This window comes from Lepidochelys kempii, chromosome 2 (assembly GCF_965140265.1).
Source record: "Lepidochelys kempii isolate rLepKem1 chromosome 2, rLepKem1.hap2, whole genome shotgun sequence".
NCBI classification, from domain to species: Eukaryota; Metazoa; Chordata; order Testudines; family Cheloniidae; genus Lepidochelys; species Lepidochelys kempii.
In genome coordinates, this window is record NC_133257.1 from 104,005,691 (window position 1) to 104,021,040 (window position 15,350).

Below are 15,350 nucleotides of genomic sequence, written 5' to 3' on the forward strand. Positions count from 1 at the left end.
GTAACTGAATGCCACTATTTGCATTTCCTCTGAATTTTTACCTATTAAATTGATGCTATTGACAGGATTGTTGAACATAGAAAAATTATGTGGTATAACACAGTTTTTAAATTGGCCTTTGAAAGTATGAAGTTGGATGTCCAAAGTCTTAAAACATTTTTATTTATGCAGCTCTGAATATCTATACAGTGTTTAGCAAACTCTGGGTAAGGCATTCTGCATACAACAGTTTATAATATTAGGGTACTTGCTGACCAATGTGAGATGTTCTTTAAAAGACAGATAGTGTAACTCAAACCAAAATAGGGCAAACATTTGATTTGTGAGAGTGCGTTTAACACACGTGTCGTATGCTAAAACTGAAATGACTTTTTATTATAGAATTCCAATATAGTGAAATCTGAAACATGTCCCTTGGATTTAAGACCAATCTTCAGAATTTCATAGATAGTCAATATACCGCTATTATACCATCTACCTTTGTTTAGTGCTCTTATTTAACTTCAGCAGGTACCAAGTGGAAGATGAGTCCTCCCTTTTGGATGAAATGCCACTAATGATGTCGGAAGAAGGCTTTGAAAATGATGAAAGTGATTACCATACTTTACCAAGAGCCAGAGTTTCTCACAGAAAGACAGGCTTAGAATGGTTTATCTGTGGTGGATGGAAATTCCTTTGTGCCAGGTTTGTTGCATGCTGCTATTTGTTGTTATATCATAGAATAAATTAAATGATTTTAGTTTTATATGAATGTCCGTGTGTGTGTATAAATATGTGTATGTATATATGATATTGTGTGTGCACATGTATGTGCATAAAATTGATGTGGTGGTGATATTCCTGTGATAAATTCTATTTATTATGCACACTTTTGACCACCTCATCTGTTTTCTGTCAATCCATTGCTGCCACTCTGGAACTTAATATAACATTTCAAACAGCTGCTGCGGTGCACCTTCCTTTTTTCTTAAATCAGCCTGTCAGAAAAAAATGTAGTGCTTTCCCCTAAAATAGATTAACCCCACGCTTACACCTGCCAAGGGGCCCAGAATGGGCAGTATTCAGTGCTGGTCCTCACTTCCAGTTAAAACTCTACCTGGAGAGAAGATAGTAATATTTTCATTGATGTCCCTGACAGTGTTAATACTAATTTGCTAACAGTGAATAACACCTAGAATTGTTTGATGTTGGCGAAAAGGAAAAGTAAATTCATGAATTATAAGTTAACATTTCAAATAGAAGGTACATATAACTGGTGTCACTGGAGTGAATAAAGTAGAATTAGCTCTTGTTACTTTACTGTTGTTTATTAATCTCTGGTGCTGAATTCTTATGTCTTTGGTGGAGGCCCATCAGTAAATTACAGCATTGTATTCATTCTGTGCTATGTTACTTTGTTTATAGTAAAACCCTTTTTCTTTGTGTGCAATTTGCTGTGTGGGCAGATCCCTGTGGGTGTATGGAGCTCTGATAACTTCATGAAGGCTCAGTATGGGTGAAGCATATAACAGCTTGCAGAATTTCTGATGATGCTTTTGAACCATGATAAATAATAATTACAACTCACACTATGAAGTTTACATTCTAACCCTTTATTATAGCTGTTCATACACTTAAGTGACATTCACGTTTTGGGCTGAAAATTTCCAGGCTGTCTCTCCTTTCAGATTAATTTTTTTGAAAGGCTGAGCCAAAATGGCTTAGCCATTTTTGTGAGGGCTATTGCATATGTGTGTGGGGGAAATATTTTATGAAGTGTTTTTGTTTTGTTTTTTCTACCTTCTTGAACACTCAGTTTTATGCATTTATGCGCAGTGCCAGTAGAATATTGATTGAGAACTTTAGTGCCTGTGGATTATTTTCAGTTTGTTAGTAAAACAAAGTTTTCAATACACTCCCACCCCCCAAAAAGGACGGGGGAGGAGGGAGCAGGCCCTAGCGGGAGACAACAGCAGGCTGTATAGTGGGCAGCCTTGGAGTTGGATGCAGAGGGTAGGCTGGATCACTGGGTTGAGAAAAATAGCCTGTTGCTGGCAAGGGTACCAGCACTGGCTGTAATAAGTGGATAGTCAGTATCTGACAAACAGGTTGTGCACAGACTGGTTCAAACGAGACTGACAAAAGAACTGAACTCTGGCTGGGGGATTTGCAGGCCAGCTCATGATCCTTTCCAGGAGGGAGTATCCTTGGCATTAGTCCTAAGGAGCCCCTACTTTGTAACGCATACTGGGCTGCCCTTTTGGAGTCTGAGTTAGTTGGTTTATCCTTTGTGACATTTTAAGACGTGACTAGAATATTTGTATTTCTTATTTTTGGCAGCCCTAACAAAGCAATCCTTGTTTACTTCATCAGAATCTGTGAAAATGTATATATATAGGAACCCACTGAATGCTAGTGCTAAGAGTGTCTACTGCAATTGCCTTTGAGTAAGTAGTACACCAGCACACTACTAGATAGCTAGGGATTACTGTATCACCACGGTGGCAGAGACACCCTGCAGTAGGGTCAGTGTCATTATTATTTTGATTGGGTTAATGTGAGCTGTCTCTTCAAGAATAATGTATTGTAAACATTAACTGTGTTTAGGATGGAGATCAGAGTGTTAGAGATTTTTTTTTTCCCTGTGTCCAGAGAGTGGCAGACCCAAATGTAAAACAATAAGGCTGTCTCTTACTGTGTATTTGTACGATGCCTAGCACAATGGGGCCTTGATTTCATTCGTGTACTTTAGTGAGAGCACCTACCACAGGGAGCAAAATCATTTTGGTCACTGTCAATTTGTGAGATCTAGCAGCTCTGTAAAATTGTCACACACAAGCTTTGAGGTGCATATGGAGAGTCCAAAAGAGAGAAGCCAGACCAAAAATATTATTTTTTAAAAATTTCATAATTTTGGGGCTCCACCTCTTGGTTTTTGAACTCTTGGGCTTTGCAATACTGAGCTTTTCAAAACTGCAAATATTTTTGCATGTCAAAAGTCTTTGATTATGGTCATCTTATTTGAAAACATCTGAACTGTTTTTGCTCAAACTTCCAAAAATATCACTCTAGCAGAGAACAAATGTGGGAAGTTTGACTAAGTTAAATGCATATGAATAAGTCCCTGTGCTTTGGAAACCCATGGACAACCTTTAACTACAGTACAGATGTTGCTAAGAGTGCTGACCATAATAGAATAGTGTACTTTATTAGGAAATTTGCCTGTTGTGGAGATTAATTTTTGCCTTTCCCATTTTTAATGCAATTCATGATTTAAATGAGCTTTTTTCCTGGAGACTGTGATGTAACCAGTATAACTTTTGCTTATTCTTTTTTTCATAATACTGTTAAAAAGAAAGCAGTGATATAGCAGCTGTTTTGTGGATGTAATCATTTCCCCCTTAATTTACAAATTCTCTTCAAGCTTGTGAAATTATAATGCACATAAATCAATAGTCTGGAGTTCTTTGGGCTGGATTGATTTCTTTCTCATGAGATTTACATTCCACTTGTTATCAAAAAACACTTTGTCCCTATGAAAATGGTGCCATTGAATGGCATTTCCATATGAAGTGAAGGGGATATCAAATGCTCGGATTAATTTGGGCTCTAAGATGGCCTGTACACTTTCAATTAATCTGCAACGCATTTGTTATGCAGAAGCATGGGAAAATGCTGATCTTTAATAATGACATGACGACTGTGTTGCTTTTGGCCTGATTACTGAAGCTACCTGTTGAGTACAATAATTACAGTATGTTTTCTTTGGAGAAGTAGTTTCTGCTACTTAAAACCTAATAAGGAATAGCTAACCCTTACAATCTATGCAGAGCTTTTATGTTATCTTTCTATTTTGATAAAAATGCTGTTTTGAAAAAGCTAGTGACAAGTAAGCTTGTACGGTAAAAGTAATGAGAAGAAAAGAAACTTGTTGCATTAGGGATGTAGAGTTGGATTTTAGCTTTTGACTTAGAGAAACACATTTAGTAAGTGAAATAATAGAGAGCCTTTTTAACATTTGCTGCTATTTTTAAATATAGCATTTAGTGAGTGTTGTGGGGAATTTATTTTTATTTCTGCAGACAAAGCCGTATAATTTTATGAACTGGGTTAAAAAAAGATAGTTAATGGACATACCTAAAGGAAACTCCTTCTATCTCAACCCATGTGCTTATCGTAGTTTTTGTATTGACACAACTGGGTTGGTACACTTCTGTCTTTCATCTTTTTGACGTTTGCCTAATTTTGTTACTAAAAATTTGTTACTAAAATTTGTAGCCAGATGCTAAAACTCATAGCTAAACCTTAAAGAAAAGGTTTCCTGTGTCTTCATAATTAGCGTGTAACATCTTTTATATTTGGTCTCTCCTGGAGACTGAAATCTTTTAGTTGTTTTTCATTCCTGGGAGTATTTAGTATGTAGGTCTTTACAGAGGTCAGATAAACAAAAATACAAATATCAGGAAAATATCATACCATCAGTCTTTGATTACAGTAGGGATCTCTGTTTAATCAGGAATTTCACCTAAAAATGAACGTTATGAGATTACTTACATACATACTGCTGGCAATCAAATACGTTAATATTGGAAAATGACTTGCTCTAGTTGTTTAATTGATGAGCCCTTGATGAGATCTACTGCACAACATTTCTGATGACATAGGATGTTAATTTTAGCACTTATTAAATCTGAATTTTTGAATGTTTGAATACTGTCAAGTTTTGACAGACTGTAAATTTCCTTAAAGATCTGATGGATTTTTGACATGCATACAATTCTGAGTTAATGTACTCCTAAACTACTCAGGACTCATGATGGCAAGATGGACATCTTAAAGTCTACACATGAACTGACAGGGATTCCGACTGGTTATAAATTGCACAGGGACTGACTGATTTTTAGTCCCAAAGTAGTAAAACTCATTTGTTCCAGAAACATTTAAAAATGGAACTGGCAAATCCATAATAATTTCCATCAGCTGAGACTTTCTTGCATCTGAAGGCTTAAAGCGTGCTTATCTCTATGTGCCAATCAATACTTGTTATCAGAAGTATCTCAATTGTTTCCCAGTCACAAACTTTATTCCTGTGTCTGTACTTTTCAGTGTTTACCAAGCTGATGGTCAATATGGCGACTGCTTTCAGCTATTCTTTTTCCTACCATATAATTCAAATAAATAGTTTGAGAGCTTCCTTCTGCTCAAATGCTCTGTAGCAAGAAAGGGAATAATTCAGTTGCTTCATAGTCTGAAGCAGATACTGAGGGTAGCAAAAAGGCTTTAACATCTGAAGAAATTATACATCTAGAAATAAGGTTGAACACCAGATTAGGTACAGTGGTTTTTACAGACTAACTTCAGTGATTGATTCACGCAATACAAACTTGAAGGCCAGTTAAAAAACTGAGTGTTTTTATCTATTAGTCATAGTGGCTCATCTGTTCATCTCTCCATGCACAAAATTACTGTTTGCCATAAAGTGTTCTCTTGGAATGTAACAAAATAAGTTTCATATACTGTAATGTGGGACTGCACTCTAATTTTGTCCCTTTGGGTATATGCATTTCTTTGAAGAAGACATTATTCAGAGAAAGGTGGCTCATCACTCTATGCTAACTGTTGCTGGAAAACTATAAGGAATAGGGCTTGATCAGAAATCAAAGCATTTGTCCCTTCCCACTAGCATGGAAATAAAAAATGCATCTTATTTACTCTCATCTTATTTTCTTATCCTTCAGTTGTGAAGTTACCATGATTAATCTTCAGAAAATGTACTTGCCAATAAACTCATCAGCTGTGCTTCTGTGCTAAAGTACTTCTTGTTGATTAGCGTATTCTCTAAACCCCTGTATAAATTTTCATGTTTCAAAAGCCAGATTTACTCCTTGTCCAAAATTAGACTTACTCTCTTGAGTAAACATTTCAGAGAGCACAGCAGTGTCTTTTTAAATAATTTGGAAAAGTGGGGTGATAGGTATGACTTGCTGCTGTTGGTGTAAATCAGTTTATTGTCAAGTTATTTGTGTTTTGTTGATTTTTTTTTTGAAAAATAGAGAGAAAAAAAGACAAAAGGGAGGGAAAGGAAAGAAAGGAAGGTGGGGCAGAAAGGAGATACATCTGTTTTCATCCACTAGAGGTTAATCAAAGTTTTATAAAAAAAGATTAAACCAAATCTTTTAAAATTTGTCTGAGGCCCCTCTTCTCGAAACATTACCTTCTTGTTAGCTGCCAGGTCAGTCAAGCTGCTGTGCCAAGCTTCTATCCCTAGAGGTAGCCTGCTCTTCTATTTAAGCAATATGAGTCGTTTGGCTGGAAGTACTGCTCTAGAGAACCAAGCTTTCTGTGATTTGGAGAGTTGCCCAATGTAACGGGACTCTCCTATAACGTGTGAGCTAGTGTGGCTTTGGGAGACTCACGTCCTACAGCAGCAATCTGTTTTGGTAAAGTTCGTGCACTGTAACCTAAGTTGGGCACAGTGTGAATGAAATATAATTTAATGCTGATACAGCCTTAGTAACATGTTGGGTGACAAATGAGATCCAGTCCAATTTATGCTTAAACAGTTTCTTGTAGCATTTATTCTGATTGTTTTAAGATGAAACTGTTACCACCCATGAATCACAGATACATGCAAAAAAGGAGAAGGCAAGAGAAATAACTGATCAAGTTACTTCTACTGGGGACAGGGTGACTTTTTCAAATCTCTAGTCTCTGCTCTGTTCTTTGCCTGTGTCTTCTCCACTCTCTTGTCAGTCATAGGCCCTCTCAGAGGCCGGGCTATTTCCAGCTTTTGAGGCCCCTAGCTATAATACAAATAAAAAATGACACACATAAACAAAATAAGGCACCAAAAAAAAAAAAGAGAGAAAGGGAGAGAATTTGAATATTTTTTTTTAACAAATGCTTTTCTAGCCTTTTTCTGTGCAAAAAAAAAGTCTTTTACCAAATCACATCTCTTATTTGCTTAAATTTGCAGCTCTAAGCTGAGAGAGTGTGTCACATTTTGGTCCGATAGGGATGTGCATAAAAACAAGTTGCAAAACTTATCAAATGCCAAAAAATTAACACGTTTCTAAATTTGAGGCTCTCTTTGTGCTTGAGGCCCAGGCCAAATGGCTCTCCTGGACCCCCCTCTGATTGACCCTGGTCAGTCATTATCTTTTACACCCTGTTCCATAACTTTGCCCGGATTCAGTTACCAAGTTATTTCTGTACCTATCTATTCTGAACCCCTGGCTAAAATGTTCTTATGCATTCATCACAATAACTAACCTAAACTAATACATTTTTGCTTACCCTACTAAAACTTACTTTTATTTGTCTACTTCTAGCTGTTGTTAATCCCACTGGCTCCATCCACTTGTTTTTATCTTACTGGTTTGTTTTTGTTGCCTTGTTTTTTGTTTGTTAGTTTGTCTTGGCACCAGAAGTAAACAATTCCCTCCAGACATTCTGTTTCACCCTGCTATTTACACAGACGAAGATTTTATAGACCAAGACAAAAATAAGGTTTCACACACCCCTGAAGCTGTTTCAGTTAAATTCTGAAGAGCTGCATCAGCAGAAATACATTCAAAAGCTAAAATTCCTTTATTTTCCCAGAATATATATAATCATTTCTTTAATAAAATTCATTACATGGTTTTCCAATATGTAGATCAATAATATAGTTTTAGTATTGAGTATTGTATGTTTTCCTAGTCTGGTACTTAGGGACACATCTTAATTCAACCTAAAATGATAATCAATATTATGTGTGTCTGTTCATTTATGATTTTCAGCCTTCTATTTATATAAGATTTCTAATGTGCCAGTAACTATCTAGACACCATTTCCTTAAATTAGGTCTATGTCAGTTTTACACAGAGTGAATATGAGCTAGCTATCTTTCATTCATATTCTATTTTCCATTGGACCACAAGAATACCAAGGAAATAGCATTGTCTTCATTGGAAGACAGAGGATTGTAGAGATTTGTTTTATTGATGGCATGGCAATCCATGTTGTCTTAGGATCTCCCCTAATGGTTTTGTATCGTAGGACTGGAAGGGACCTCAAGAGGTCATCTAGTATAATCCTCCATCACTTATAGCAAGACTATATAGATCAGGGCTGGCCCTAGCATTTTTCAGTCTAAGCAAACTGCGGTATTTATTTTTATTTCTAAAGCAGGATGATATTTTGCCATTACTTAAATAGCATACAAAGGTAAAAGATACAATCACCCCATCAGCCCTACACTCTTACCAAAAATCCAGATGTAAATATGGAAGTACACAGTAAAGGGGCAATCAAATTTAACTCTGCCCTGTAGTGTCACCTTGAGGGGAAAAATATGAAAGAATCTATTGTCTTTAAAAAATCATTTAATCTAATCTGGGATCACAAACAATAAATTTATGGACACAATATGGTGTCAACAATCACAGCAAAGTAAAGGTTATTTTGGTGCATACATATATATTTCCATACATTTAATGTGTTTGGATTTCTTTAAATGTAGCCTTAATTCTGAATTTCCTTTGTTTGTACTGCTTGTTTTGGAGATAATTCCAACTACCCTCTAATGGGTTTACTGTTGAAATTACTGGTAAATGCTCTCAACCTTCACTCCATTTTAACTTAGTTTTTGGTCTTAAAATAACTGTCCTTATCAATTCCAACATTATAAGGCCAACTACATTCAGTTTCATTCATAAGTGTACCTGGACCTTAAATGGAAAGGTCTGTCAATTCGTTGGATGGGATGATTTGGCTGAATAAAAAGTGAAATCTCAAGTGCAATGTGTTGTGTCGTTCTAAAGAGGATAGGGGCTTTGGTCGTCTACATTTTTCCTTTTGGGTGTTGCACACTGAAGTATATCTTCTCTGTAAGTTCATTGGACCACAATGAAAAGCAAGTGGGTGAATTACATCAAATCCGGTGAGTTGAAATGGCTTGGTCACCAGTCTTTTTCACTTCTCTCCCATTACCTTTAGCTAGGTTTGGTCAAAGTTAAACAGAAATCAAATATTTCTCAGAAATTCTCTCTGTTTACACTTTTAAACTGGTATGATCCAGCAAACATCAGCATATGATAAACCTTATCAGTTATAGTACTTAATTATCCCTGCTATTCAAAAGAAAGCCTTTTTGAGTATTGTAAAATTACAATAATTACTCAAAAGATTTTTTCTCTCAGTGCATCCAAATTTACCATCTTACCTGCAGCACTCCATTTTATTTAGAGTTTCTATGTGCAATTACCTTACTGAGGTTTGTGTCCTTTCTAATGATATCAGTGGTTTTGTACTGCTCAGTTAGCTAAATATCACAAAATGATTAATATTCTTGGTATGCCTGGGAGAGAGAACTAGTTGTCACATCACTGAGTCTGGTAAGATTGCTGCATAGATGTTTCTTAAAACATGGTCCAGTTCTATAAAAGACGCTTATATGACATCTTAAAATCTACTTGCAAGTAAACTGAAGTTCTTCTTGTGTCTTCATGCATTCCATCCTAAGGGATATGGTACTCCCTAGTATTCAGTCCCAGAGTAGAGTATCCTTGTGTGTATGGAGTGCTGCCCGGACCTCCCTTGGTTCCTTCTTTCCTGTGGCAGAGGACATTAGGAACCTTGTAACTTTTCTAACCTTAGCAGATCTTTTCCTCTATCCTGCATAGTTTAGTTTAGCCTTAGTTCAGTACCCCTTCTTCTCAGGAAACAGGACTCTTTTTCCCTCCAGGGCTGGCCTCAACCTAAAAAACTACATCCCTCCTACTCGTCCTTCCATCCAGAACGAGATGCTCATGTGCACTGTTTAATGTGTTTGAATGAGCATAATCCTCCACTGAGGTTGGAAGTTAATCTCCTATATTGAACCTTCATGTTGCGTTTTTCGGTGCAGGATTTCACTTTCAATATGCAGGTTCTGTTTCCCACTCCTTTTGAGTCGGGAGAAACCTTACCGGCCTCCTCCCTCTCATCTTCCCTCTCTGCAGTTCCCTCTTGGGTGGAAGAACTCCCTATAGAGGTCAAGCGGCAGAAAATGCTGTGGCCTGCAACTAGGTTTTGAACTAGGTTCCATTAACTAGAATGTTTTTTAATTACCACTGTTGCTATTCTCCATAAGAAATTTTTATTAGTATGTTTGTTTTATAATTATGGAGGTGCTGGCCATGTTTCCATAGTCAAGGTTGAGTTGTTTTGCACTTAAAGATTGGCTTGGGCATGTTAGCTTGGGCATTGGTGCATGAAGGTTTCTTGCTCCTGTCACTGCTGCCTTGGCTCCTTTTTTCCCTGTGGCACAGCATTGCCATGGATCCAAGACAGAAGCTCAGGAGAGCCCTTAGAGCTCAGAAACATTGGGACTCAGGAAGTGGAGGACTGGACTCTCCCCTGCCTCACATTCACACAGGGCTAGTCTCACGAACATAGCCCTCTAAACTAATAAGGCAATTGAGAATTAAAGGTCAGGTTTGCTAGAACACTTCGGTGAATTTGCTCTACTGTAGTAAATAAGAGCTGCTTATACGTAGGGTTAACGCTGGTGTTCCCTGGTTGCTTTGGTATACCAGTGAATCTGCTCTTTAAAGTTTTATATGCACGCACATGAGGTCTGGAGTTTTTAATAATTTAAAAAAAACTATGGAAATTGCCAAAGAAAAAACTCAGTTAAATTTCTTAGCTGTACTTACAACTTTAATTTCCGTTTAAGTGTAAAACACATTACTGAGATGTTGTAATGCTCCCCAAACCCAGAATTTTAGACCCAGATAATTCGAGTTAAGATTATATTTAGAGATGTCTAAACAATAAATGACTGCACAGCAGTAGGGTGTGAATCTACAGTGTCATAAATATAAAGGGAAGGGTAACCACCTTTCTGTATACAGTGCTATAAAATCCCTCCTGGGCAGAGGCAAAATCCTTTCACCTGTAAAGGGTTAAGAAGCTAAGGTAACCTTGCTGGCACCTGGCCCAAAATGACCAATGAGGAAACAAGATACTTTCAAATCTGGAGGGGGGGGGAACAGAGGGTTCTGGCTGTCTGTGGGATGGTTTTGCCAGGAACAGATCAAGGATGCAAGCCTTCCAATTCCTGTAAAGTTAGTAAGTAATCTAGCTAGAAAATGCATTAGATTTTTTTTTGTTTGTTTAATGGCTTGTGACATTCGCTGTGCTGGAGGGAATGTCTATTCCTGTTTTTGTGTCTTTTTGTAACTTAAGGTTTTGCCTAGAGGGATTCTCTATGTTTTGACTCTGATTACCCTGTAAAGTATTTACCATCTTGATTTTACAGAGGTGATTCTTTTACCTTTTCTTTAAATAAAATCCTTCCTTTAAGAACCTGCCTGATTGATTTTTCATTGTTCTGAAGATTCAAGGGTTTGGGTCTGTGTTCACCTGTACCAATTGGTGAGGCTATTATTATCAAGCCTTTCCCAGGAAAGGGGGTTTAGGGCTTGGGTGGATATTTTGGGGGAAGACGTCTCCAAGTGGTCTCTTTTCCTGTTCTTTGTTTAAAACACTTGGTGGTGGCAGCATACTGTTCAAGGACAAGGCAAAGTTTGTACCTTGGAGAAGTTTTTACCTAAGCTGGTAAGAATAAGCTTAGGGGATCTTTCATGCAGGTCACCACATCTGTACCCTAGAGTTCAGAGTGGGGAAGGAACCTTGACAGTTCCAGTGTGTCATACACTGTCTGTATGGACTCTGTTGCTGCTCACTGAAGTTCCCTACTGTAAACAAAGCACACTAGGGAACTTTCAGGGGTGGTAGCAGGTTTCACATAATCAGGTAGTGTGTGGCATGCTGGAGTGCTGTAGATTTGCTCCCCAGCTCGCTATGCACTAACTAGTCATAAAGACAAGACCTTAAAAGAAATCCAGAAAGGCACACAAGCAACTTTGACCCCCTGCCTTGTTAGAAATACCATGAGGTGAAAAAAATGTTTTAAAAATTAGGTTAATCTAATCTGGGAAAGCAAACACTAAAATGTCTTGATTGTAATCATCTGGTTATTGCATACCATCATTACAAGGCAGAGTTAAGGTTGTTTAGGTGCCTTACTGTGCATGCCTACTTTAACAGGTTAGGGTTTCTTTTAGATGTAGCCATAAAACTGAATATCGTACTACAACATACCTGTAATGTGTTTTATCCTTGAGAGTACATATCAATAACTTAACTCCATTTTAATGCAGTTTTTTTGTGTGGGAGTATGTTGTTGTATTCCAGGTTAGAAGTTGGCTAGTATGGAACATAGCCAGCAATTGACAAGGAGAGAGCTGAGACTGAATGAAGGAAAGTCACACCCTAAAAATCCCTTCACGTAATTAATGCAGTTATTAGGTTTGAGACAGCTGTGGTGAAGTAATTACTCCAGCACACTAAAAAATTACTGCCCTCTGAAGAGTTGAGGGTGGCTGCCATTAGAAGAAGAGGAGAATGCCATCTGGAAAAGCCCTGTTTTTTTATGGTTGTACTTCGGATACACAAAGCTACCATTTTTGCTTAATTTAGTCTGGTTTCTAAACGAAACAAAAAGCCTGGGTTCATCAGTCAGTTGGACTTCTAAATCTGCTAGCAGTGAGCCCTACTTATTCATGGCTCAGCTCATATGATCTGTCACATTTAGACTTTAATGAAAATATTTTTTTAAGGAATATGTCTAGCAGCATGAACAAGTAAAAATCTCAGCAGAGACAGTAACTAAGCTGTATTTCAATAACAGCAAAAATCAGTTTTTAAAAATCAAAATCTAGAGTTCATTTTTCTGAGGGAAGGTGAGTAACAGAACAAATAGATTTATCTTGAAAAGCCTGTTAAGAAGGTGATAGCAGCAACACATAATTTTTACAGGTAAGGCTAAGTATTAGAAATACTCTACACCTGCACTAGATATTGAAACAATCAACACTTTATTTATGATATAGACATAGGCCAAAATTTCAAACCTGAGGGCCTAAATACATTCTCCTAACTTCAGATTTCCAGGTTTGAAAATATTGCCCATAATACATAGAATAGCTTTTTAAAAATTAAACCAAATATTTCTTGTTCTTTACAGTTGCTGTGACTGGCTCATAAACATTTGCAGAAGAAAGAAAGAGCTAAAAGCTCGTACGGTGTGGCTGGGATGTCCTGAAAAATGTGAAGAAAAATATCCAAGAAATGCTATAAAAAATCAAAAATACAATATCTTTACATTTATACCTGGGGTAAGGCTACTAATGATTACTTGAAAGTGGGCTTAGTTTATGCCCCTCATGGTACCTTTAAAAAAAAAAAAGACTGAAGAAATAGATATTCTTATCTACTTCATGCGTTCTGTACTTAATTTCTCATTCTCCTTATTAGTGATGACCCTTACATGAGAGTAAGACTTTTTGTTTCTAATCTCACTGTATTTTCAAAGTGGCACAGATTATAGAAGTGCAATTTGCATGTAATTCAATGAGTCATGTAGCTAGAATTCCATGCTGTCTCTAAAAATTCAGGGATAAATGTTCTTTTGCATTTCTTTATTCCTCACTAGAAGTTATAATCCTCTGTGTTATCACAGCTGATTGTGTGGAAATGATTATTTTGTCACAGAGGTTCGACTTTAAATGAGGAATAAATAGTTTAAGGTTCATGTTCTTATGCAGAAGTCTTTAACAGCAGTGAGTGCGTATAAGAAAATACAATAACTATAAATAAAATAGTCAAAAATTTTCCATTTAAATAACAGGACTTGGTTGCTCTTAAATTATTTTAAGAACAATGTTAACAAGACCTAGTTTAAAATTAATGTGCTGTCTTTTCAGATCTGTTTTTACATATTATGGTTTTAAAGTGCAGAATTCTTTTATGCATTGAATTCAACTTTTAAGTACAGTTTGTTGCAGACTGGAATGTTTTCCATTTTATTTAAAAACAAATGTCACAGTGTGGCTTTTTTATTTTTTTTGTTATTTAACAGTTGATTTAAGTGAATTCTTTGCCTTCAGTGTTCATTCTTTGCATAAATTACAAATTGACTTTACAAATGTTTTGGATAGCTGTTCCATTGTTTTTTGGATTTTTAAATTTTTTTTCAGTTCTGCTGAAAATATAACTTTTGAGGAGAGATGTTTCAATGACTAAATGATAAATCATGATAGCATGCATTTTTGATATTTCATATAAATTTTTACTGATACATTTTTCGTTTGTATGGAGTCTTTTTTTGTATTAACAAATTACCTTGTAGGTTTCAATATAGAAATGTTTTGTCCTTTGAATTTAAGTAATCATACCTGTTTTATTTTGAGCATTGAGCCTATACCTCTAACCACATTCATCCAGTAGCTGGCAAATGCTTGATATCTAATATGTCTCTTTATTAAAATTCAAAAAATGTAATGGCACCATAATTAAGACCGATCTTTTGTCAGGGTAGTAAGATGTCAACTGTCTCAAGCAGATAAATATTCTCATCTTTATTGAGTCAATCCAATGTTTTCTTCCTTGGCTTAAATTATTAAATACTCAGATTGGTTACGCAGTGTATACTTTCATAAGGGTCACAAAGTTCATTAAGTGTACGGTAAGCTATTGATTGTTGTGGTTAAAAATATATGTGTCACAAGGCATGTTCCTGATGCCTGTAAAGGTGAGCCATAATTTGCTGTTACCTGTTGAGGGAGCTAGCACGGTTCAGGTTCTTTTCCTAAGAAGATATGATACTTCGAAAATGTTTTATAATTGCACAGTAGGAATCCTATTTTGATTTTTTTTAAAGAAGAGTGTCAGTTTCTTAACTGTTAATTTATGCTAACTGGCACTTTAAATAAACCACTGGTGAGGAGAAAAAAGCTAATCACCCTGCCGAGATTAATTTGTGAAATAATTCAAACATTTTAGGCATCAAAGGAAAATGTTTTATTATGAACATAAACACAATATCACTCCAGCATAGCTATTTATCATTTTAACAATTACAGCACTGTACAGTACTGTAAATAATGTATGTAACTGCTCTCTGTAAGCATTAATAGTATTCATAAGTTAATAATAAATGTTGTACTTATTGAATGACTTCTGTTGAAACTTCCATAATGTTGTAGTGCATCTGGCACTTAGTTGTAATTTTACGGTTTGCACTCCCATCACTGGCAAACATGAGGATAGTTTATTAGTTTCATACTGAAAATAAATATATTTGGACTAATTTACTAAGCAAGATATCAGTGTTTTACTTTGACTTAGCAAAGCAAAAAAACAAAATAAAACAAAAACACTCAAAATATTGCTTTGATATATTTTCTCATGAGAACCTGTGTTGTACCATGTATATTGTAATAAATATGGACCTAAATATTAAAGCTTCTACATTTTACTTTATGGTCATCTTGTTACATTTA

General features: G+C 36.1%; 1 protein-coding gene across 8 annotated transcripts in view; it reads left to right on the forward strand.

Annotated features, from left to right (window-relative positions):
- ATP9B (ATPase phospholipid transporting 9B (putative)) overlaps positions 1 to 15,350 on the forward strand; it is a 296,321-nt gene that overhangs the window by 26,568 nt on the left and 254,403 nt on the right. For 6 of the 8 annotated variants that reach the window (XM_073331800.1, XM_073331797.1, XM_073331803.1 and 3 more), the window contains 2 exons: positions 508 to 684; positions 13,034 to 13,184. In XM_073331800.1, coding sequence (XP_073187901.1) covers positions 508 to 684; positions 13,034 to 13,184 — 328 coding nt within the window. The remainder of the gene's footprint in view (positions 1 to 507; positions 685 to 13,033; positions 13,185 to 15,350) is intronic. The other 2 variants (XM_073331798.1, XM_073331802.1) reach the window with 1 other exon arrangement.